The sequence below is a fragment of the Heterodontus francisci genome, chromosome 26, assembly GCF_036365525.1.
Source record: "Heterodontus francisci isolate sHetFra1 chromosome 26, sHetFra1.hap1, whole genome shotgun sequence".
In the NCBI taxonomy this organism is placed as follows: domain Eukaryota; kingdom Metazoa; phylum Chordata; class Chondrichthyes; order Heterodontiformes; family Heterodontidae; genus Heterodontus; species Heterodontus francisci.
Window position 1 is genome coordinate 72,130,905 of NC_090396.1, and position 22,932 is coordinate 72,153,836.

At 51.1% G+C, this 22,932-nt stretch overlaps 1 protein-coding gene across 6 annotated transcripts in view; it reads right to left on the minus strand.

Annotated features, from left to right (window-relative positions):
- Positions 1–22,932, minus strand: part of stxbp4 (syntaxin binding protein 4) — a 181,516-nt gene that overhangs the window by 96,160 nt on the left and 62,424 nt on the right. For all 6 annotated transcript variants that reach the window (XM_068058583.1, XM_068058580.1, XM_068058578.1 and 3 more), the window contains one exon: positions 10,197–10,294. In XM_068058583.1, coding sequence (XP_067914684.1) covers positions 10,197–10,294 — 98 coding nt within the window. The remainder of the gene's footprint in view (positions 1–10,196; positions 10,295–22,932) is intronic.

Sequence of the window (22,932 nt, forward strand, 5' to 3'; positions counted from 1 at the left end):
CCAACTTACTTTTACTTCACAGTTCACCTGTGAACATAGCAAAGAGGCACCAGCATTAAGAATCTGCATAATCTTTACTAGAGGTGTATTGAGAAATAATCCGCAATCAATTACTGTGAGATTTCTGTGTGACCCATTGGAAATCCACACACAGTATCACAGAGCAGGAGGACACTTGTCCATGCTTTTACTCTACATGGTTCTCAGTTTGAGTTGCAATTCATAGGGAGGAGAACATAAGACAGCACAGAGTGCGCAAAGCCCTTACACTCCTTCATTCCACGCCTTCTATCTTGGATTGGCTTCATCCATATTCCCTCTACGGGAAAAGTTCTGGAGTGTTGCTTCGGGTGCTTATCCAATATCCTTTTGAAAGCCATGATTGAAGCTGCCTCTCCTTTACGCTCAGGCAGTGCATCCCAGATCCTAATCACTCACGGCATAAAAATATTTTTCTTCATGCAGCTGTTGCTTCTTTTACAAACCACCTTAAATTGGTGTCCTCTGGTTCTGGATCCTTCTGCCAATGGGAACAGTTTCTCTCTATATACTCTGTCTCGGCCCCTCATGATTTGAAATACTTCTATCAAATCTCCTCTCAAATTTCTCTAAGGAGGACAACTCCAACTTCTCCAATCTATCCTCATAACTGGACTCGCTCAGTCCTGGAACCATTCTCATTAATCTTTTCTCCACTCTCTCTAACGCCTTCACATCCTTCCTAAAGTGCAGTGCCCAAAATATTCCAGCATTAACACAGAATAGGTAGAAATCTATTCAAGCCTCCAGGCCGGCCAAGATCAAACAGACTTCATCCAGCGACAAAAGAAGCAAATTCAAACAATAGAGAGAATGCTGCAAGGTCCAAAAAATAATTCAAAGCTCTGGTTGGACTTTATCTAGAGTAACAGCGTTCAGTTCTGGGCACTGCATCTGATACCAGAACAAAAGGGTGGCGCAGTGGTTAGCATCGCAGCCGCACAGCTCCAGCGACCCGGGTTCAGTTCTGGGTACTGCCTGTGCGGAGTTTGCAAGTTCTCCCTGTGACTGCGTGGGTTTCCGCCAGGTGCTCCGGTTTCCTCCCACAGCCAAAGACTTGTAAGTTGATAGGTAAATTGGCCATTGTAAATTGCCCCTAGTGTAGGCAGGTGGTAGGAGAATTGTGGGGATATGGTAGGGAATATGGGATTAATGTAGGATTAGTATAAATGGGTGGCTGTTGGTCAGCACAGACTCAGTGGGCCGAAGAGCCTGTTTCAGTGCTGTATCTCTAAATAAATAAATTATGAGCAAAGGTTGTCTAGATAGGGCTTACATTTCCTCAGGTATCAAAGAATAATGGAGGTTATGGTGCAGGACCAGGAGAGATCTCCGCAGAATTCCAGGACCATAACTTTGAAATGTAATGTCACCGTGTCATCAGCTGATTAAAATGATATGATCAGCAAGGTTGTGCCATTATGTGCAATTTATTTAACAGCCCTCAAGGTTTGTAAGGAAAGGCTGAAGGAAATTGTTCGATCTGTAATCACTCACAAATTAAATGCTCTTATGACACAGCCTGCATTTCCCACTGAAACAGAGGGCACTGGGGAGAGAGCGGGCACTGGGGAGAGAGCGGGCACTGGGGAGAGAGCGGGCACTGGGGAGAGAGCGGGCACTGGGGAGAGAGCGGGCACTGGGGAGAGAGCGGGACAGTGCAATCAGTTTTCAATTGTTCTAAAAGAAAAGAACTTGCATTTCAATAGCACCTTCACGACCTCAAGATGTCCCAAAACACTTTACAGCCGATAAAGTACTTTTGAAGAGCGGTCACTATTGCAATGTAGGAAATGCGGCAGCCAATTTGCGCACAGCAAGCTCCCACACACAGCAATATGATAATGACCAGATTAGGTGTTGATTGAGAGATAAATATTGGCCCAGGACACTGGGGAAAACTCCTCTGCTCTCCCTCATTATAGTGCTCTGAGATATCTTATGGGTGCCTGAGAGGGTAGACGGGGTCTTGGTTTAACGTATCATCTGAAAGCTCTCTAGCAACTTTGCTACTGGACAATGTGTCTACCTTCTACCCCTCCTTGGTCTGGCAGTGTCTGCGGAGCAGGAGCACCTGTGTTATCCCAGTAGAGCTGGCCATAGTCCAACCTCACAAATCTATCAAAAACAGGATCACTTGCACCTTCCAATAATCGGATGAGACGTCAAACCTTAAAAGAAGTGACAAGTAAGATAGTTGATGCGTGGTTTTAATTTTCCAAAATTTCCTGGATTTGGGGAAGGTTCCATTAGACTGGAAAATAGCGAATGTAACTGATTTATTCAAAAAGGGCGGGAGACAGGAAACAGGAAGCTACAGGCCAGTTAGCTTAACATCTGTTAGAAGCTATTATTAAAGACGTTATAGCAGGGCACTTAGAAAAATTCAAGGTAATCAGGCAGAGTCAACATGGTTTTGTGAAAAGGAAATCATGTTTAACCAATTTAATGGAGTTCTTTGAAGAAGTAACATGTGCTGTGGATAAAGGGGAACTGGTGCATGTACTGGCATTTGATAAGGTGCCACATCAAAGGTTATTGTGGAAAATAAAAGCTCTTAGTGTAGGGGGTAACATATTGGCATGGATAGACGATTGAATAGCTAACAGGAAACAGAGAGTAGGCATAAATGGGTCATTTTCTGGTTGGCAAGATGTAATGAGTGGTGTGCCACAGGGATCAGTGCTGGGGCCTCAACTTTTTACAACTTATAGAAATGACTTGGATGAAGGGACTGAAGGTATGGTGCTAAATTTGCTGATGACACAAAGATAGGTAGGAAAGTAAGTTGTGAAGAGGAGGCTACAAAGGGATATAGATAAGTTTAGTGAGTGGCCAAAGATCTGGCAAATAGAGTATATTGTGGGAAAATGTGAAATTGTCCATTTTGGCAAGAAGAATAAAAAAGAAGCATATTATCTAAATAGAGAGAGATTACAGAGCTCTGAGATGCAGAGAGATCTATCTGGGTGTCCTGGTGCATGAATCGCAAAAGGTTAGTATGCAGGTACAGCATGTAATTAGGAAAGTTAATAGAATGTTATCATTTATTGCGAGGGGAATTGAATACAAAAGTAGGGAGGTTATGCTTCAGCTATACAGGGCATTGGTGAGACCACATCTGGAGTACTGTGTACAGTATTGGTCTCCTTATTTAAGGAAGGATGGAAATGCGTTGGAAGCGGTTCAGAGGTTTACTAGACTCATACCTGGAATGGGCGGCTGTCTTATGAGGTAAGGCTGGACAGGCTAGGCTTGTATCCGCTGGAGTTTAGAAGAGTAAGAAGCGACTTGATTGAAACATATAAGATCCTGACGGGTCTTGACAGGGTGGATGTGGAAAGGATGTTTCCTCTTGTGGGAGAACCTAGAACTAGGGGTCACTGTTTAAAAATAAGGGGTCGTCCATTTAAGACAGAGATGAGGAGAAATCTTTTCTCTCAGAGGGTCGTGAGTCTTTAGAACTCTCTCTTCCTCAAAAGGCGGTGGAAGCAGAGTCTTTGAATATTTTTAAGGCAGGGGTAGATAGATTCTTGATAAGCGAGGAGGTGAAAGGTTATTGGGGGATAGGCGGGAATGTGGAGTTGAGGTTACAATCAGATCAGCCACGATCTTGTTAAATGGTGGAGCAGGCTTGAGGGGCCTACTCCTGCTCCTAATTCGTATGAGACCTCTCTGGTGGACATAAGTGATCCCATGGTCAGTATTTCAAAGAACAGCAGGGACATTCTCCAAATTATATTCCATCTGCCCATGTTCTTGCCCACTCACAAAACCTGTCTATATCCCCTTGCAGCCTCTTTGCGTCCTCCCCGCAGCTTACATTCCCACCTAACTTTGTATTGTCAGCAAGCTTGGATACATTATACTCAAACCCTCCATCCAAGTCACTGTAAATATCTGAGTGTATGTCTGAAGCCAGCCAGAGCGGGGCGAGCTGGGGGTTTTCCAACAAGCCATGGACCAGGAGCTGTGTGGCACTGATTGACCTAAAGTGATACAATGCTACAAACTCTGAGACTGTGTCTCCATCATCAGAGAGCTAATACCCTGGTAGCTTGGTATTAAATCGGCTCCAGCATGCCGAAGGAAAAGAACTGTTAAAAGGATTGTGAATTTACAAATTGTAAAAAGACCACACAGTAAAAAAGACATCACCATAGCAACTTGACCAAAGCAACAAAAACTCAATCCAGGACAGCTGAGATATTTGCACACCTTGCTACTTAACCTGATTATATTACGGACACTAAAAATGAAGTGTTGGATTGATTGTGGATTGTATTTGGAGGAACCTATTGCTGACAAGCTACCTTGATTCAAAGTTAGAGCCTTTTAAAGCTAAGCAGAAGTTAGAGTTGGAGAGAGACATGACCGCACATGACTGCTCCAACCTCACCTTTCACCTCCGGGAATCTTCCTCATTGCTCACTAACGCACCTATAATCTTCCTGACTGTGTGCTACCTCACACCTCCATATCTGTTCTGGCTCACAGACTGCATGTGAAGCGGACAACCTGGCTACAAGAGAAAGTGTATCCATTAAAATACTTGGTGTTTTCGAGGCAAGGTCGAGCCAAGTGTATATTTTCACTATGGATTTCATGTAAGGTAGACATTTGGGGCTAAATTTTACCGCGGGCTTTGGGACCCCAATGTTGGGACCAAATGGGGGTCTTGGATGAAGGGACTGAAGGTATGGCAGCAAGACCAGCTCAGCAATCTTCTCGGAGGCGGCCTCCTAAATGGCTGGCTCCTCGCTCGTTGTCCTATTCAGGACGGTAGGTGGACTCCTGATGCTGCCGGCCTAATCAGATGGTGGGTGGCTCTGAGGCCTCAGCAGCCCATGCGGGGGAGGTGAACACTGCTCAGGCAGGTTGGGGACAGGGAGGGGGCCTCAACATGGAGGCACACTTGGAGGTGTGGATCTAAAATAAAAATCACGGGAGGCAAAGCCGTTGGGCCCCGAGGAGCAGAGGGAAACCCTTCTGGATGGCTCGTTGGGGCCTCGGGGGCTGCCTTTCCTGCTGGCAGCCCCCTCTTTGGGGGATGGAGCCTCCATGGAGATGGTGGTCTCCCTACGTGGCAGGGGGGGGCACTCCAGCAGAGACAAAATCCCGGGAGCTCACAAAATTGCCCCAAATTGGGGCCTTAAACATCTTAGTTGGTTGCCCAACTTTATGGAGCGGGCAGCCAATCCCAAAACCAGCCCGCCCTGGGAACGTTCCCGGCAGTGGGAATGCGTCAGGGAGCCATCCCAAGCCCTCCACCACGGAGCCGGAAAAAATTCAGCCTTTAATTTCTAAAAGATTATGCAATGTGGGAATTCAGCAGGTATTATGGTGAATGCAACTCTAAATCTTACAGAATCCCAAGATGCTGTTTAATTCTAATGTCAATTTTTCCAATGTATAACAAATAATCTGTTTTCTTTACAGTTTGTGTCTGAATTTCTAAAGTAAGAAAAAGCCCATTAAGTTAAATATAAAATTAAACCTTGTGGAGATAAAAAGGCATTTCCCCAAATTAAAGTACAAAATAACATTGCACTTTTTTGCTCCAGTATGGTCAACAACAAAGACAAAGAGTAATAGAGAAGCTCAGCGCAGTGCCCACTGGCAGAGAGAAGCTCAGCGCAGTGCCCACTGGCAGAGAGAAGCTCAACGCAGTGCCCACTGGCAGAGAGAAGCTCAGTGCAGTGCCCACTGGCAGAGAGAAGCTCAGCAGAGTGCCCACTGGCAGAGAGAAGCTCAGCGCAGTGCCCACTGGCAGAGAGAAGCTCAGTGCAGTGTCCACTGGCAGAGAGAAGCTCAGCGCAGTGCCCACTGGCAGAGAGAAGCTCAGCGCAGTGCCCACTGGCAGAGAGAAGCTCAGTGCAGTGCCCACTGGCAGAGAGAAGCTCAGCAGAGTGCCCACTGGCAGAGAGAAGCTCAGTGCAGTGTCCACTGGCAGAGAGAAGCTCAGCGCAGTGCCCACTGGCAGAGTGAAGCTCAGCGCAGTGCCCACTGGCAGAGAGAAGCTCAGCGCAGTGCCCACTGGCAGAGAGAAGCTTAGCGCAGTGCCCACTGGCAGAGAGAAGCTCAGTGCAGTGCCCACTGGCAGAGAGCTCAGCGCAGTGCCCACTGGCAGAGAGAAGCTCAACGCAGTGCCCACTGGCAGAGAGAAGCTCAGCGCAGTGCCCACTGGCACAGAGAAGCTCAGCACAGTGTCCACTGGCAGAGCAATGAAGAGTTAAGCGTTGCCTTTTGCTTCCTCTCTACATCTGGGTGTAGTCTACGAGCTCACTAACTGGAAGCAGCTGAGGAGGAGCCTGTAAAATGCTTCGGTGGCTTTAAAAGCTTTAAACTAACGAGAAACAACGCTCACAAAATTAAATATATTTATAACACTTGGTACACACGGCAGATGCAATTGAATGTAGACAAGTATGAAGTGCTGCACTTTAGGAGAAACAACATAGACAGACAGTATAATCTAAATGGTGCTACATTGAGCAGGTGCAAGAGCAGAGGGACCTGTGGGTGCATATTCATAAGCTGATAAGGTGGTTGAGAAGGCAGGTGAGATACTTGGCTTTGGAAATAGGGGCATTGAATACAAAAACAAAGAAGTCATGCTAAATCTTTACAAATCACTAGTGAGGCCTGAGCTAGAGTAGTGTGTCCAATTCCGGGCAGCACACTTTAGGACGGATGCCTGGGCCTTAGAGAAGGTGCAGAGGAGGTTTACCAGGATGATACCAGGGATGAGGGAGTTCAGTTCTGCGGAGAGACTGGAGAAGCTGGGATTGTTCTCCTTTGAGTAGAGAAGGTTAAGGGGAGGTGGACAAAATTATATGGGGTTTTGATACAGCAAATAAGGGATAAATTATTTCCTCTGGAAAGTGGGTCTGGTAACCAGAGGCCAAAGACTTAAAATAATTGGCACAGGACTGGCGCAGTGGCTAGCACTGCAGCCTCACAGCTCCAGCGACCCGGGTTCGGTTCTGGGTACTGCCTGTGTGGAGTTTGCAAGTTCTCCCTATGACCGCGTGGGTTTCCTCCGGGTGCTCCAGTTTCCTCCCACATGCCAAAGACTTGACGATTGATAGGTAAATTGGCCATTGTTTAAAAATTGCCCCTAGTGTAGGTAGGTGGGAGGAGAATTGAGGGAAGGTGGGGATGTGAGAGGAAAAAATGGGATTAATATAGTATTACTATAAATGGGTGGTTGATGGTCGGCACGGACTCGGTGGGCCGAAGGGCCTGTTTCGGAGCTGTATCTCTCTATGACTCTAAGAACTACAGACCAAATGAGAAGCTATTTCTTCAAGTGGAGGGTTGTTAAGATCTAGAACACACGACCTGAAAGTACAGTGGAATCAGTTTCCATTGGAACCTTCAAAAGGCAATTGGACATGTACTTGGAGAGGGCTAATTTGTAGGGTTATGGGGAAAAAGCTGGGGTGTGGGACTAATTTCTTTCAAAGAGCCAACAAAGGCATGATGGGCTGAATGGCCTCCTTCTGTGCTGTAAGATTCCATGATTCTATTCTGTGACTATACTGAGGACACAGGCAAATGGAGAAATACAGGTTCCCCATGAATTATTCTACAAAGTGCTGACATCACCAATAGGCTGAAGTACCAACGAGACAGCTCCCTCCCCATTTTTACAATTCCCCATTTTTGCCCCAGCCGGTGCATTTGCTCTCACAGGAACAGTAGCATAACGATTATGTTACTGGACTAGTAATCCAGGACTAACAATCCGGAAACACGAGTTCAAATCCCACCACGGCAGCTGGAGAATCTTTCAGATAATTAATTAAATCTGCAATTAAAAAGCTGGTGTCAGTGATGGTGACTGTGAAACTACCTAACTGCTGTTTTAAAACCCATCTGGTTCACTAATGTCCTTTAGGGAAGGAAATCTGCCGTCCATACCTGGTCTGGCCTACACACGATTCCAGACCCACAGCAATGTGGTTGACTCTTAACTGCCCTCTGAAATGGCTTAGCAAGCCACTCAGTTGTCAAGAAGGCAATAAATGCGAGGCTTGCCAACAATGCCCACATCCTGTGAATGAATAAAAAAAAAGGCTGCGTTTGCTGACAACACAACCACTAGGTGGCGCAGTACTTGCACATGCGCAAATGCAGGCTCTTCAACTGGAACTTCAGTGTCTGCGACATTCAGGCAGCTGCCAGGATTAAAGATGGCGCTGCTCAATTTATCACAGGAAATGCTTAAGGCTGGATCGTTCTTGCAAACTAACCTTACGTTAAGTTGGATGGAAACCCAGTAATATGCTACTATGTAGTTACAGGATACTTAATTGTAAACCTCAGATCCATTTAATATTCCAGTAATCCTATTAAATACAAAAGGAATTTTATGAGTGAATTTCCATTGGAAGATAATGAATTGTCTCTAGAGGCAGAGTATAAAATGTGCTGCCAACTTGTTATTGTGATTTGTTTATATGACTGACCAGGACTGATTTCACCCGAATGCAGCTACTAGCTCCCGCCCCACTGGCCGCTCTCCCCCCTTGGCAACTCTCTTTCTCCCCCCTCCTCCCCACAGGCTACTTCACTCCCCTCAGCTGCTCGCTCTAGACCTTGCTGCTCCCCCCCACTCCCCTGGCCAATTGTTCCCCACTCACGCCACCCGACTCTCCGGTTGCTCGCTCCCTGCACCCCTCATCCATCCTGCCGCTAGCTCTGGGCCTCGCCGCTTCCCACCTCTCAGCCACTCGCTCCCACGTTTCATCGGTCACCAGGCGCCGCCCAAAGAAGCAAGGCGGGCCGTAAGGGGTGACGGGGCGGCATAGGAGTAAGTGGCCAAGAGCAGGGAAGTGGCGCGGCCCAGGGCTAGCGGTGTGGGGGGGGGGAGTGAGCGGGCGGAGAGTGGGGTGGCGCAAACGGGGACAATTGGCCAGGGGATTGGGGGGGGGGGGGGGGGAACAGTGAGGTCTGGAGCAAGCGGCTGAGGGGAGGAAGCGTCGAGGCCTAGAGTGAGTTGCCCGGGGTGGGGGCGAGCTCCAGCCTCAAAGTCTCCCATTCAGCCACTTCCTCCAGCCAAGTGGGGGGCTGGATACCTAATGATGCTTTATCGTGCCTACGCGAGGATGGACCTGCTGGGGATACGCAATGATGTCATCCCGCGCATGTAAGTCCTGGCAAGATATAGTTGCCCATATGCACAGCTTGGCGCACTCTGATGACGTCAGCGGACCGGTGCTTTGTCAGGAATCACTTTGATAAAAAAAACCTCTGCCTTGATGCAGCCACCAGGACGTTCCACATCCTGTCAAAGGACGACTCACCTGCTGCTGATGGGGACGTGAACCTGCTCACTCAGTGTCCTTCGTGCTCACTCTCAAATGGCAGTGCTATAAATTCGGAATCACCCGAGTATGTTTACACAAAGGGGTAGTAGGAATGTGGAACTCTATCCTTCAAAAAGCTGTGGATGCTGCGGGCCACATGAAATGTTCAGGACTGGAATGGACTGTTTTTTATTGGGAAAGGGCAAGACACAGGAGCGTTAGCAACTGTAATTCGACACTGAGCCACATAGAGAGATATTAGGAGAGGTAATCAAGGAAGGAACGTCTTAAAGTTCAGGGAAGTGGAGAGGTTTAGGGAGGGAATTCCAGAGCTAAGGGCCCAGGAATCTGAAAGCACCAGCTGCAAAGGTGGAGCAATTAAAATTGGGGATGTACAAGAGGCCAGAATTGGAGAACAGATACCTCGGTGGGTTGTGGGGCTGTAGGAGGCTACAGAAATAGGGAGGGGGCGAGGCCAGCAGGGATTTAGGATGAGAATTTTAAAACTGTAGAGTAGCTGGACCGCAAGTCAATGTAGGTCAGCGAGGACACAGGGGATGGGTGAACAGGACTTGGTGCGAGTTGGGCTGCCGGCAGCAGAGTTTTGGATCAGCTCGGGTTTACAGAGGGTATCGGATGACAGGATGCATTGGAATAGTCAAGACTGGAGGCAACAAAGGCGTGGATGAGGGTTTGAACAGCAGTTGAACTGAGGCAGGGTGGAGACAGGTGATGCTGCAGGGCTGGAAGTAGATGATCTTAGTCATAGGAGAGGGTATAGGGTCAGAAACTTGGCTCAGGGTGAAATAGGAGGCCTGTCAGGGATAATAATCAATAACTTACCATCTCCAACTTCTCGACTTTCAGACGAAAGCTGGGATTGAGAGACAGTGATCTTCCTCGGGCCGCAGAGCTCTGTGTCCAGGCCGCAGTCACATTAACTGTAGGAAAAGTTAGGGAAGCTTTGAGTTAAGTTTTCATCTCTTGTTCCTCAAAAGCTCCATTAGGTCACAGCCAACCCTCTGCAGGAAGCAGCATGAAAAACTGGAGGATTTTCAGTAAAATAGATTATCTGCATATTATTACACTGCAGTTCGTGGGACTTTGCTCTGCGCAAATTTGTTGCCACATTTCCTTCATCAAAACATTGACTACACTTCAAAATCATTAGCTGCAAATCACTTCAAGATGTTGTGAAGTCATGAACAACACTATATAAATGCAACTATTAACAGCTCCATCTAATATCACCATCTAATAGTTCTGCACTAACTGTTACACTCCGCTCTGACCTCTGCACCGCACTGACTGGTACACTCTAGACTGTACTGACTTCCACACCACACTGACTGGTACACTCTAGACTGTACTGACTTTCATACCGCACTGACCAGTACACTCTAGTGTGCACTGACTTCCACACCGCACTGACCGGAATACTTCGCACTGCACTTACTGGTACACTCCGCAACGCACTGACCTCCACGCCGTACTGACTGGTACGCTCTGCATTGCACTGACCGCCACTCTCCCCAGTGACCGGCACGTCCACAGTGACCAACACATTCCCCACTGCACTGACCGGCACGATCCCCACTGACCGGCACATTCCCCACTGCTTGCCCGGCACATTCCCCGTTGACCTGCACACTCCCCACTCCACTGACCGGCACACACCCAACTGATCGGCACACCTCCCCACTGATCGGCACACGCACTAATGACCGGTACACTCCCCACTGCACTGACTGGCACATTCCCGAGTGACAGTCACACTGCCCACTGACCGGCACACTGCCCAGTGACAGGCACACTTCCCACTGACCAGCACACTCCGCAATGCACTGACTGGCACACTTACATTGACAGGCACACTTCCCACTAACCGGAACACTCTGCACTGACTGGCACACGCCCTACTGACCGGCACACTTTGCAGTGCCTCATGCACTCTGCATCTGCCTATAAATGACATTTGCACAAACTTGAAGAACTTGTACTAGATGCTGAAACCTACAATTCCACTCAGCTGAAAGCTTGCTTCATTCCACCCTCTCCCCCCATCCAAACCATCCACCCACAACCCCACCCCAGCTTTTAATAAATTTGTGGAAGGAACAGCACACTGATGGTGGGTACAAGTACCTGCAGGCTACACAAAAGTGAACGAATGGAGGGGGGTGTGGGGGAGAGACGCCTCCGCATTTCTCACTCCCACTTCTGACCTGAAAATGCAGTTGCTAAGACAACTCGATACACTGTGAGACGTGCAAAGGTTTCTCATTACCTGCAGACTGTGCAATCTATTGATCGGAGCGACTTTGACAAAGGGAAATATGAGAGAGCAGTTCCTTTGTTGTGATGTGCTGCAGCCTCTGCACAAACCTCGTTCGAAAACATGGAACTAGTCCATTCATTCAGCTCCTTTCAGCGCAAAGAAAAACATTTAATTTATTTCCTTTCATTACTGAGGTGCCCACATAGTCTCCTTGTCATACCGTCAAGATAATTATTCGGATTTTTTTTTTGCCTTGGTGATGAAGCAGATTTTCAATTAGTGTCAAGGCCTTTTGACACAAAATGTTATCTTCTATTACATTCAAAGCATAGATTATTAATCAGAAACAGGCGAACTGGGAGAATCAGCACGGATTCCAACTTACAGCAGGGAGACCCAATGGCAAACATCCAAATCAGTCCTCCTCTACACTGTCCACATCAAACACTCCCAGGACAGGTAAAACACAGGGTTAGATACGGAGTAAAGCTCCCTCTACACTGTCTCATCAAACACTCCCCGGGGAAGTACAGCACAGGGTTAGATACAGAGTAAATCTCCCTCTACACTGTCTCATCAAACACTCCCAGGACAGGTACAACACAGGGCTTGGCTCCTCTCTGATTGGGAATACTGAGTGCCTCAACGAGGTGCAGCTGACAGTGCTGCAGTCAGTTGCTGGAGAGGGAACTGCAAAAACCTTTCAACAACTTTTGCTGCAGAGGAGGAAAAAGGCTGTATTTCGAGGTGGGTGTTGAGCACCAAACTTTCATTTCATTTGGACTGTTGTGGGAGGTGAAAGAGGCCAGAAGAACAAGGGGTGGGGGCTATACAATTCTGTAGGGAGCTGTGCAGTTGCACTAAAGTTGCAGGGAAGCTTCCTCCCCACCCCAATTGCCCAGCCTGAGTCAGCTGAACCTGCCTGGCTAATAGAGACATAAGGATCGAACTAGGGCCTGGGCAGCTTTCGGCTGACCCAGGTGAAGACCCCTCCCACAACCAGAAGACCAGAAGTGTTTATAGTGCTCTGAGTACCACCCTTTAAGGAGGAAAAAAAAGCAAAGTCATCGCTTGCAGCCTGTCTTTCCCATTTCCTGTATACCCTCAGCCTCTCCCCAAACCTCCTAGTTGGTTTCTTTGTTTGTTTGCTTACCTGCAAATTGGGGGTGGGTTTGGCTCTTGAGCCATGGCAAGCCCATCATCACCGGTGGCGGGGCCTTCTCATACCTATGCGGCTTTAGCTTCTGTGGCCACCCGTGTGACCCCGTCACCTTTTAAATTAATTACTTCAAGCCATGGGGTAAAGAGCTATCCCCACCCCAATGTGTCTACAGAGGCCTGCATAAAGGCAATGGCCGAGGTTGTCGGCCCCTCGGCCATTGTGGCAGCCTCAAAAATGTACGGGAAGGCTGTGTTCTTCCTGAAGACCGAGCGGGCAGTGTCCCTGGCCCTGAGTAAAGGGCTCACTGTGGGTGGGACTTTCCTGCCGGGGGACCCTCTAGGGGCCACTGCGCAGCGGATAATGTTATCAAACGTCCCGCCCTTTAGTCCCAGTGAGCTCCTCCTTCCCCACCTGCACCACATGGGGGAGGTGAGGTCGGGGATCACCCCAGTCCGGCTTGGTCTTCGGGAGCACAGCCTCCAACATGTTTACTCCTTCCGCCGCCAGGTATTTATGCAGCTGGCGAGGGAGGAGGACTCGGATGGACAATTTAATTTGGAGTTCCAGGGGACGGCCTACCGTGTCTTTTGGACCTCGGACGGGGCGCGGTGTCACGTCTGCAAGGGGGTGGGGCATGTTCGTAAGAACTGCCCCAACCTCCCGGCCGCCAGCTCCACCTCGGCGGCCCAGGTTCCTCCCACTCCCCCCACATATCCAACAGGCACTGCTCAGTCGGTTCCGGAGGCTGTGGTTTTCACAGCCTCCAGCGGGGAGGGGAGTGCCCGTCCGAGTGGAAGGAAGACGCGGAGGCAAAAGAAACATCAAGAGGCGCGTCCCCTGGACACATTGAAACAACCCGAGCCTGAGCTCAGCCCAAAGCCCGTTCTCACGGAATCCACCTGTCCCAGGGCTTGGCTCAGGCCCAGGGTGACCAAAAAAAAGGAGGGTGTGGAGGCGGAGGCCTTTGATGACATGGAAGTCTCCGAGCCTCTGTGCCCTAGTGCGAAAAAGAGGAGAAGGCACCCCTCCACAGAGGTAACGAGGGGCCCTGAGGCGCAGGGCCCATCTGTTGGAGGGGAGCTGTCTCCTGTTTCGGGTCCCCAGGTTTCCCCTACCGCCACCACCAAGGCTACAAAGTCCAGGCAGGAGCACCCTATTCCTCAGGATGGAGGGGAGGGGAAGGCCCCGGTACTTGAAGCCCCTCCTGAAGGAGTAAGTGGGGCCCTGCTTGTGGTGGGGGAGCCTGGGGACGCCGCCCATTCTGCCACTGCCACTGGGTTGGGTGCCCTGAGTAGAGGGGAGGGCGAGGCCCCAGAGGGTCGGCCCTCCCAGCCGGAGTCCACCACCAACCAGGAGACACCTGACTCGGTTATAACCGAGAATGCTGCCCCATCTGCTGGGCCTGTGGGTGCTGGCGGAGCGGGAGATGGCCTCCTCTCGCCGCCTCCAGTTTCGGCTCCGGCTGGATTTCCGGAGTCGGGAACTTCTGTCTCCCCTGGACCACTCATTGGCCTGGGGACGGAGGTGGAGGGGGGTCCTGAACTACTGGCGCCCACAGACTCCAGTTTCACAGAACCCAGAGAGGACTCCTCCGCCATCGATCCTAGGGGTGGGATCGTGACGGAGGCAGGACCAGCTGGAGCGGCCGGGACGTCCGCCCCACAGTGTGTGGTGGATGTGTCGGCTGCTGGCGATGACGACCCGGAGGAGGATGGAGATTCGGTGTGGGGCACGGAGGATGACCTTGATTCCATCGCCAGTGAGGTGGTGGAGTCCCTCGTGCCTCCCACTGAATCTCCTCTCATCCCCACGTCGGAACTCCGGGATTTCCTCGCAGTTTGCAGGGCTTGCCGCAATAAAGGTCAGCTGGCCCTCAGCCGTTGGTCAAATCTGGCGCTGATCATCCAGTCCGTCCGTGCCGCCCTTAAGAAAGCGGGCAAGCGCGCAAGCGCGCGGGCGTGAAACTGGTTGAGAGGCGCCGTTTTAATGTGTTCCTCAATGGGTTGCTGGGGGCGTGGAAGGCAAGGTGCACTTCCACTCCCTCCTCACAGTGAGCTGTTGGTGACAGGTTTTAAGTACCTTTGACATGAAGATAACCATAGCCAGCCTCAACATCAACGGCAGCAGGGGGTCTCACCGCAGATTTCACAATCTCTCAGTCCTTAGGGAAGGGAGATATGCGGTGAGCTTTCCGCAGGAAACCCACACCGTTCCGGGAGACGAAGCCACCTGGCCCCTGGAGTGGCAGGGTGGGGTCTACGTGAGTCACCTCACCCCTATTTCTAGTGGGGTGGCTATCTTGTTGGCCCCGACTTTTCAGCCGGAGATCTTGGGGGTCAAGGAGCTAGTGCCGGGCCGCTTGCTCCACCTCGCCATTCGCCTGGGTAGCGTGCCGCTCCACTTTGTGAACGTGGACGCACCCAGATCTGGCGCGTTGCAAGCGCGCTTCTTTGAAGAAGTGTCCGCTCTCTTGAGCTCCATCGATAGCGGCGAGTGCATCATCCTCGGGGGGGGGGGGGTGGGGATTTTAACTGCACCCTCGAGGTGGGGGATCGCTCCATTCCCTGGCGTGGCCAAGCGTCGGTGGAGAAGTTGCGGGGACTGATCAGCTCCCTTAACTTGGTGGACGTCTGGCGGAATCTCCATCCCGAATCCAGCGCCTTCACGTGGAGGTCTGGAGGAGGAGGGTTGCGAATCGACCGCCTCTACATTTCGCAGGCGTACGTCTCCCGCGTCTCGGCGGCCTCCATGCGGCTGGTGACGTGCTCGGACCACCGCTTGGTGTGGGCGGAGTTCACTCCGCTCTACACGCGGGCGGGGTCCGCGTACTGGCATTTTAACAACCGGCTGCTGGAGGACGAGCGATTTCGAGATTTCTGTCGATTCTTGGCCGACTGGAGAAGGAAGCGGGGGGCTTCCCCTCCTTGAGGCTATGGTGGGATGTGGGCAAGACTCACATCCGCGTCTTCTGTCAGGAGTACGCGAAGGGGTCGACCAAGAGGCGGGAAGCCGAGATCGGGCGCCTTGAGAGGGAGGTGCTCGACTTGGAGTCCCGCCTCGGTCATGCCGTCGTGGACCCGGCCCTGTGGCAGGCGTACAAAGAAAAGAAGGGCGCGCTGAGGGACCTGCAGCTCATAGGGTCCCGAGGCGCGTACGTGAGGTCGCGGATCCAGATCCTGGAAGATTTGGACCGCGCCTCACCCTTCTTCTACTCGCTGGAAAAATGGCGGGGTTCCGTAAGCAGCTCATCGAGCTGCTGGCCGACGACGGATCCTCCAACACGGATCCGGAGGGAATGGGCCTCCTGGTCCGTACTTATTACAGTGCGTTGTTCTCTCCGGATCCGTCCAGCGAGGATGCGCGCAGAGTTTTGTGGGAGGACCTGCCGCAGGTCAGCCCGGAGGGCGCCGAAGGATTGGAGGCTCCGCTCACGTTGGCGGAGTTGACTGGCGCCCTCCACCAGCTCTCAAGGGGCAAATCCCCAGGGCTGGATGGGTTGACCGTGGAGTTCCTCAGGGCGTTCTGGGACGTCCTGGGGGACGATTACGCGCTGGTCCTGGGGGAAAGCCTGGCGACCGGGGTGATGCCCCTCTCGTGGCGCAGGGCGGTTATCGTCCTGCGGCCGAAGAGGGGCGATCTCCGCCTGCTTAAAAACTGGCGTCCGGTCTCCCTCCTCAGTACGGATTATAAGATCTTTGCCCGGGCTATGTCTACCCGCCTGGGCTCCGTGCTGGCCCACATGATCCACCCCGACCAGTCCTACACGGTCCCGGGCCGGTCCATCCAGGACAACATCCACCTGGTCCGGGACCTGATCCATCTTTCCCAGAGGACTGGTCAGTCGGTCGCCTTTCTCTCCCTCGATCAGGAGAAGGCGTTCGACAGGGTGGATCACGATTACCTTTTCGGGACTCTGCGCGCTTTCGGACTTGGGCCGCATTTTGTGGCACGGGTCCGACTTTTATACGCCGCCGCAGAGTTTCTAGTCAAAGTTAACGGGTCCTTGACGGCGCCCCTTCGCTTTGGGAGAGGAGTGCGTCAGGGATGCCCCAGGTCCGGCCAATTGTACACCATCTGCGTGGAGCCCTTCCTGTGCCTGCTTCGCAGGAGGTTGACGGGATTGGCTCTGCGCGAGCCGGCCATGCGGGTCATCCTCTCGGCTTGCGCCGACGAGGTGCTCCTCGCAATCACAGATCCCGTTGACTTGCGGAGGATGCGCGACTGCCAGCAGACCTTTTCTGCCGCGTCCTCCGCGAGGATCAATTGGGAGAAATGTTCCGGACTCCTGGTTGGTCAGTGGCGGGTGGACTCCCTGCCGGAGGAGATGACACCTTTTGCGTGGAGCACCACGCACCTCCTCTATCTGGGAGTCTACCTTAGCCCCGCTGAGGAAGCCTGGCCGGCAAACTGGCAGGAGTTGGAGGCGAAAGTCACCGCTCGGCTGGGGCGCTGGACAGGACTGCTCCGAGTGCTTTCCTACAGGGGCCGAGCGTTGGTCATAAACCAGCTGGTGGCCTCCATGCTGTGGTACCGGTTGGTCACTTTGGCCCCGCCCCCTGTATTTGTCACCAAGATCCAGAAGAAACTCGTCGATTTCTTCTGGGGCAAGAGGAAACACTGGGTCTCTGCTGCGGTCCTGAGTCTCCCGATCGAGGAGGGTGGCCAGTCGCTGGTGTGTGTCCGCACCCAGGCTGCGACTCTCCACCTTCGGACCCTGCAGAGATACCTGTACTTCGAGCGTCCTCCCAGATGGTGTGCGCTGGCGACGTATTTTTTCTGCCAGTGTCACTGCCTTCAAGACGACACGCAGCTCCCGGTGGAGTCCGTTAGCCGCGCCTCTCTGAGGGAGTTGCCTGTCCTTTACCGGGATCTATTCCGAGTCTGGAACATGGTTGCCTCCAGTCAGGGCGCTCCCCCGCCGGCGTAGGAGAGCGCCTCGGCTGTCCGGGCGGCCGACTCCGGGGACGGTCCGGCGGGCGGAGGAGTAGCCGAAACCCCCGGGACGCCCCTCACTGCGGGTGGCGAGGGGGCTCGGAAGTGCGGAGCGATCCCGGCCAAGCTGACACCCGCTCGGCCGGAACTGCTCATCGGACCCAGGCCCCGAAACCCTCCTCGGGAGCCGGTCCCGCACAACCTGAGCTGCCTCTCAGAAATGCCCTCCGTGCCATTCCAATTGGCGCGGAGGGGTTTCCTGTACGGGCTGCTCCTGCACACTCTCCGCTTCCTCGCTCTCGTCAGCCAGCTGGACACGCCCTGGCGGTCCGCGTTGCCATCTGGCGGTGAGGGGAAACCCCGATGGAGGTCTCTCTACGCGGGAGTCTTCCCCCTTTACATCGGGGACCTGGGGTGGAGGGTGCTGCACAGAGCAGTCCCGTGCAATAGACTTTTAAGTAGGTTCACGGACTCCCAGGCCGCCTGTACTTTCTGCGGCCTGGACGAGTCCGTGTTCCACGTTTATATGGAGTGTGCGAGGTTGCAGCCCCTCTGAGTATCTGAAGGGGCTGCTCCTCAAATTCTGGCTGCACTTCAGTCCCACGCTCCTGATCTTTGGGCACCCGGTGCGGAGGGGCTTGGGCCGGGAGGAGGAACTCCTCGTCGGTCTGCTCCTGGGCCTGGCCAAGGTGGCAATTCACAGGTCCAGGCTGTGGGCCGTCGGGGGTTCCGTCCTCCCCGATTGCCTGCCCCTCTTCCGCGGTTACATTTGCGCCTGGGTGTCCCTGGAGAAGGAGCATGCGGTGTCCGCCGGTACGCTTGAGGCCTTCCGCGACCGGTGGGCACCGCAGGGACTGGAGAGCATCGTTGACGCCGAGAATGGCATTTTAATTTGAGTTTTTTGTTTATTTATCTGGTTTTAATAAAGTTTTTTAAAAACTGTAAATATGTACATAAAGGGGGCCTGAGGAATAAAGGCCCCCGCGATGTGAAAAATATAAAAGGGGCCTGGGGTATAAAGGTCACCTTGTGAAAAGAAAAGAAAAAAAAAGAGAAAAAAAAAAAAACGGGTTAAATACAGGGTAAAGATCCCTCTACACTGTCCCCATCAAACACTCCCAGGGCAGGTACAGCGCGGGGTTAGATACAGAGTAAAGCTCCCTTCATACTTCCTTAAAAATGTTCCATTTTCCCATTTTCTGCACGAGCCACCAGTGACCTATTTAATTGAACAAAGAACAAAGAACAGTACAGCACAGGAACAGGCCATTCGGCCCTCCAAGCCTGCGCCGATCTTGATGCCTGCCTAAACTAAAACCTTCTGCACTTCCGGGGTCTGCATCCCTCTATTCCCATCCTATTCATGTATTTGTCAAGATGCCTCTTAAACGTCACTATCGTACCTGCTTCCACCACCTCCCCCGGCAACAAGTTCCAGGCACTCACCACCCTTTGTGCAAAGAACTTGCCTCGCACATCCCCTCTAAACTTTGTCCCTCTCACCTTAAACCTATGTCCCCTAGTAACTGACTCTTCCACCCTGGGAAAAAGCTTCTGACTATCCACTCTGTCCATGCCGCTCATAACTTCTCATAGCTAATGCCCTCCAGACCAGGCAACATCCTGGTAAACCTCTTCTGTACCCTCTCCAAAGCCTCCACGTCCTTCTGGTAGTGTGGCGACCAGAAATGCACACAATATTCTAAGTGTGACCTAACTAAAGTTCTGTACAGCTGCAGCATGACTTGCCAATTTTTATACTCTATGCCCCGACCGATGAAGGCAAGCATGCTGTATGCCTTCTTGACTACCTTATCCACCTGAGTTGCCACTTTCAGTGACCTGTGGACCTGTACGTACAGATCTCTTTGCCTGTCAATACTCCTCAGGGTTCTGCCATTTGCTGTATACTTCCCACCTGCATTAGACCTTCCAAAATGCATTACCTCACATTTGTCCAGATTAAACTCCATCTGCCATTTCTCCGCCCAAGTCTCCAACCGATCTATATCCTGCTGTAACTTCTGACAATCCTCATCACTATCCGCAACTCCACCAACCTTTGTGTTGTCCGCAAACTTACTAATCAGACCAGCTACATTTTCCTCCAAATCATTCATATATACTACAAACAGCAAAGGTCCCAGCACTGATCCCTGCGGAACACCACTAGTCACATCCCTCCATTCAGAAAAGCATCCTTCCACTGCTACCCTCTGTCTATGACCGAGCCAGTTCTGTATCCATCTTGCCAGCTCCCCTCTGATCCCGTGTGACTTCACCTTTTGTACCAGTCTGCCATGAGGGACCTTGTCAAAGGCTTTACTGAAGTCCATATAGATAACATCCACTGCCCTTCCTTCATCAATCATCTTTGTCACTTCCTCAAAAAACTCAATCAAATTAGTGAGACACGACCTCCCCTTCACAAAACCATTGCTAATAAGTCCATTTGTTTCCAAATGGGAGTAAATCCTGTCCCGAAGAATCCTCTCTAATAATTCCCCTACCACTGACGTAAGGCTCACCGGACTATAATTTCCTGGATTATCCTTGCTACCCTTCTTAAACAAAGGAACAACATTGGCTATTCTCCAGTCCTCTGGGACCTCACCTGCAGCCAATGAGGATGCAAAGATTTCTGTCAAGGCCCCAGCAATTTCTTCCCTTGCCTCCCTCAGTATTCTGGGGTAGATCCCATCAGGCCCTGGGGCCTTATCTACCTTAATGCTTTGCAAGACACCCAACACCTCCTCCATTTTGATAATGAGATGACTGAGACTATCTACACTCCCTTCCCTAGGCTCATCATCCACCAAATCCTTCTCCTTGGTGAATACTGATGCAAAGTACTCATTTAGTACCTCGCCCATTTCCTCTGGCTCCACACATAGATTCCCTTCTCTGTCCTTGAGTGGGCCAACCCTTTCCCTGGTTACCCTCTTGCTCTTTATATACGTATAAAAAGCCTTGGAATTTTCCTTAATCCTGTTTGCCAATGACTTCTCATAACCCCTTTTAGCCCTCCTGACTCCTTGCTTAAGTTCCTTCCTACTGTCTTTATATTCCTCAAGGGATTCGTCTGTTCCTAGCCTTCTAGCCCTTACGAATGCTTCCTTTTTCTTTTTAACGAGGCTCACAATATCCCGCGTTATCCAAGGTTCCCGAAACTTGCTAAACTTATCCTTCTTCCTCACAGGAACATGCTGGTCCTGGATTCTAATCAACTGACGTTTGAAAGACTCCCACATGTCAGATGTTGGGAGTGAGATTGTCAATTTGATGCTTTACAAAACTGGCTGGGTACAAATTGAATTGGAATCTACAGCACAGAAAGAGGCCATCCAGATCAACTGGTCTATGTCAAATTCTATACACCGCATGAGGTTCCTCCCACATTCATTACCTCTTTCTACCCCGTCCCCATATACCCCTATTCCTTTCTCCTTCACAAATGCATCAAGCCTGCCCCAGCACTGGCAGGATTGGCTGAATGGCCTCCTTCTGTACTGTATGATTCAACGATTCTATGACAACCTTGTCAATATTGACTCCTTTAACCATTCCATGTGACAAAAAGTTACACATTTTCACTGTTTAAGAGGGCAGTTTTAGGGGTGCCATATCAATGTAGGAACAGGAGAAGGCCAGTGAGCTCTATGGTTCGATAGAGTAAAACTCCCTCTGCTCTGCTCAGTAACCCATTTTTTGCCACATCTGACACCCTGTTTCCTCGCTGACTCAGAATTCGTGCTTCCTTTGTTGAACATATGAAGGACCACGTGTTCCATTAGGGAACTTTCTGAGCTACAATGAAGGTAATATAAATCATGTAGCATAAAGGTGACACCAAGCTTGTCTTTTGAAACCTTGAAGATTGAAAGAAAAAGATTTGCATTTCTATAGCACCTCACATGACCTCCAGACATCCCACAGTGCTTTACAGCCAATGAAGTAATTCTGAAGTGTGAGAATGACCAGATAATCTGTTTTTCTAATGTTGGTTGAGGGATAAATATTGTCCCCGGGACACCAGGGAGAACGCTGATGCTTTTCTTTAACATACTGCAATGGGATCTTTTACTTCCACTTAGAGGGCAGGCAAAGCCTCAGGTTTAACATCTCATCCAAAAGACAGCACCTATGATAGGGCAGCACTCCCTCAGTACTGCACTGTGCTTGTCAGCCTAGACTTTTCTGTTTAAGCCTCTGCAGCAGGACTTGAACTCACAACCTTCTGGATCAGAAGCAAGAGATTTTTTTCTTCGTTCCTGGGATGTGGGCGTCGCTGGCTGGATCAGCATTTTTTTTTAGAGATACAGCACTGAAACAGGCCCTTCGGCCCACCGAGTCTGTGCCGACCATCAACCACCCATTTATACTAATCCTACACTAATTCCATATTCCTACCACATCCCCACCTGTCCCTATATTTCCCTACCACCGACCTATACTTGGGGCAATTTATAATGGCCAATTTACCTATCAACCTGCAAGTCTTTGGCATGTGGGAGGAAACCGGAGCACCCGGAGGAAACCCACGCAGGCACAGGGAGAACTTGCAAACTCCACACAGGCAGTATCCAGAATTGAACCCGGGTCGCTGGAGCTGTGAGGCTGCGGTGCTAACCACTGCGCTGCCCTGATTGCCCATCCCTAATTGCCCTTGAGAAGGTGGTGATGAGCTGCCTTCTTGAACCACTGCAGTCCATGTGGGGTAGGTACACCCACAGTGCTGTTGGGAAGGGAGTTCCAGGATTTTGACCCAGCGACAGTGAAGGAATGCGATATAGTTCCAAGTTAGGATGGTGCGCGGCTTGCAGAGGAACTTGCAGGTGGTGGTGTTCCCATGCATTTGCTGCCTTTGTCCTTCTAGGTGGTAGAGGTCATGGGTTTGGAAGGTGCTGCTGAAGAAGCCTTGGTGAGCTGCTGAAGTGCATCTTGTAGATGGTACACACTGCTGCCACTGTGCGTCGGTGGTGGAGGGAGTGAATGTTTGTGGATGGGGTGCCAATCAAGCGGGCTGCTTTGTCCTGGATGGTGTCGAGCTTCTTGAGTATTGTTGGAACTGCACCCATCCAGGCAACTGGAGAGTATTCCATCACACTCCTGACTTGTATCTTGTAGATGGTGGACAGTCACTGGGGAGACAGGAGGTGAGTTACTCAATGCAGAATTACTTTTAGCTACAGTATTTTTGTGGATGT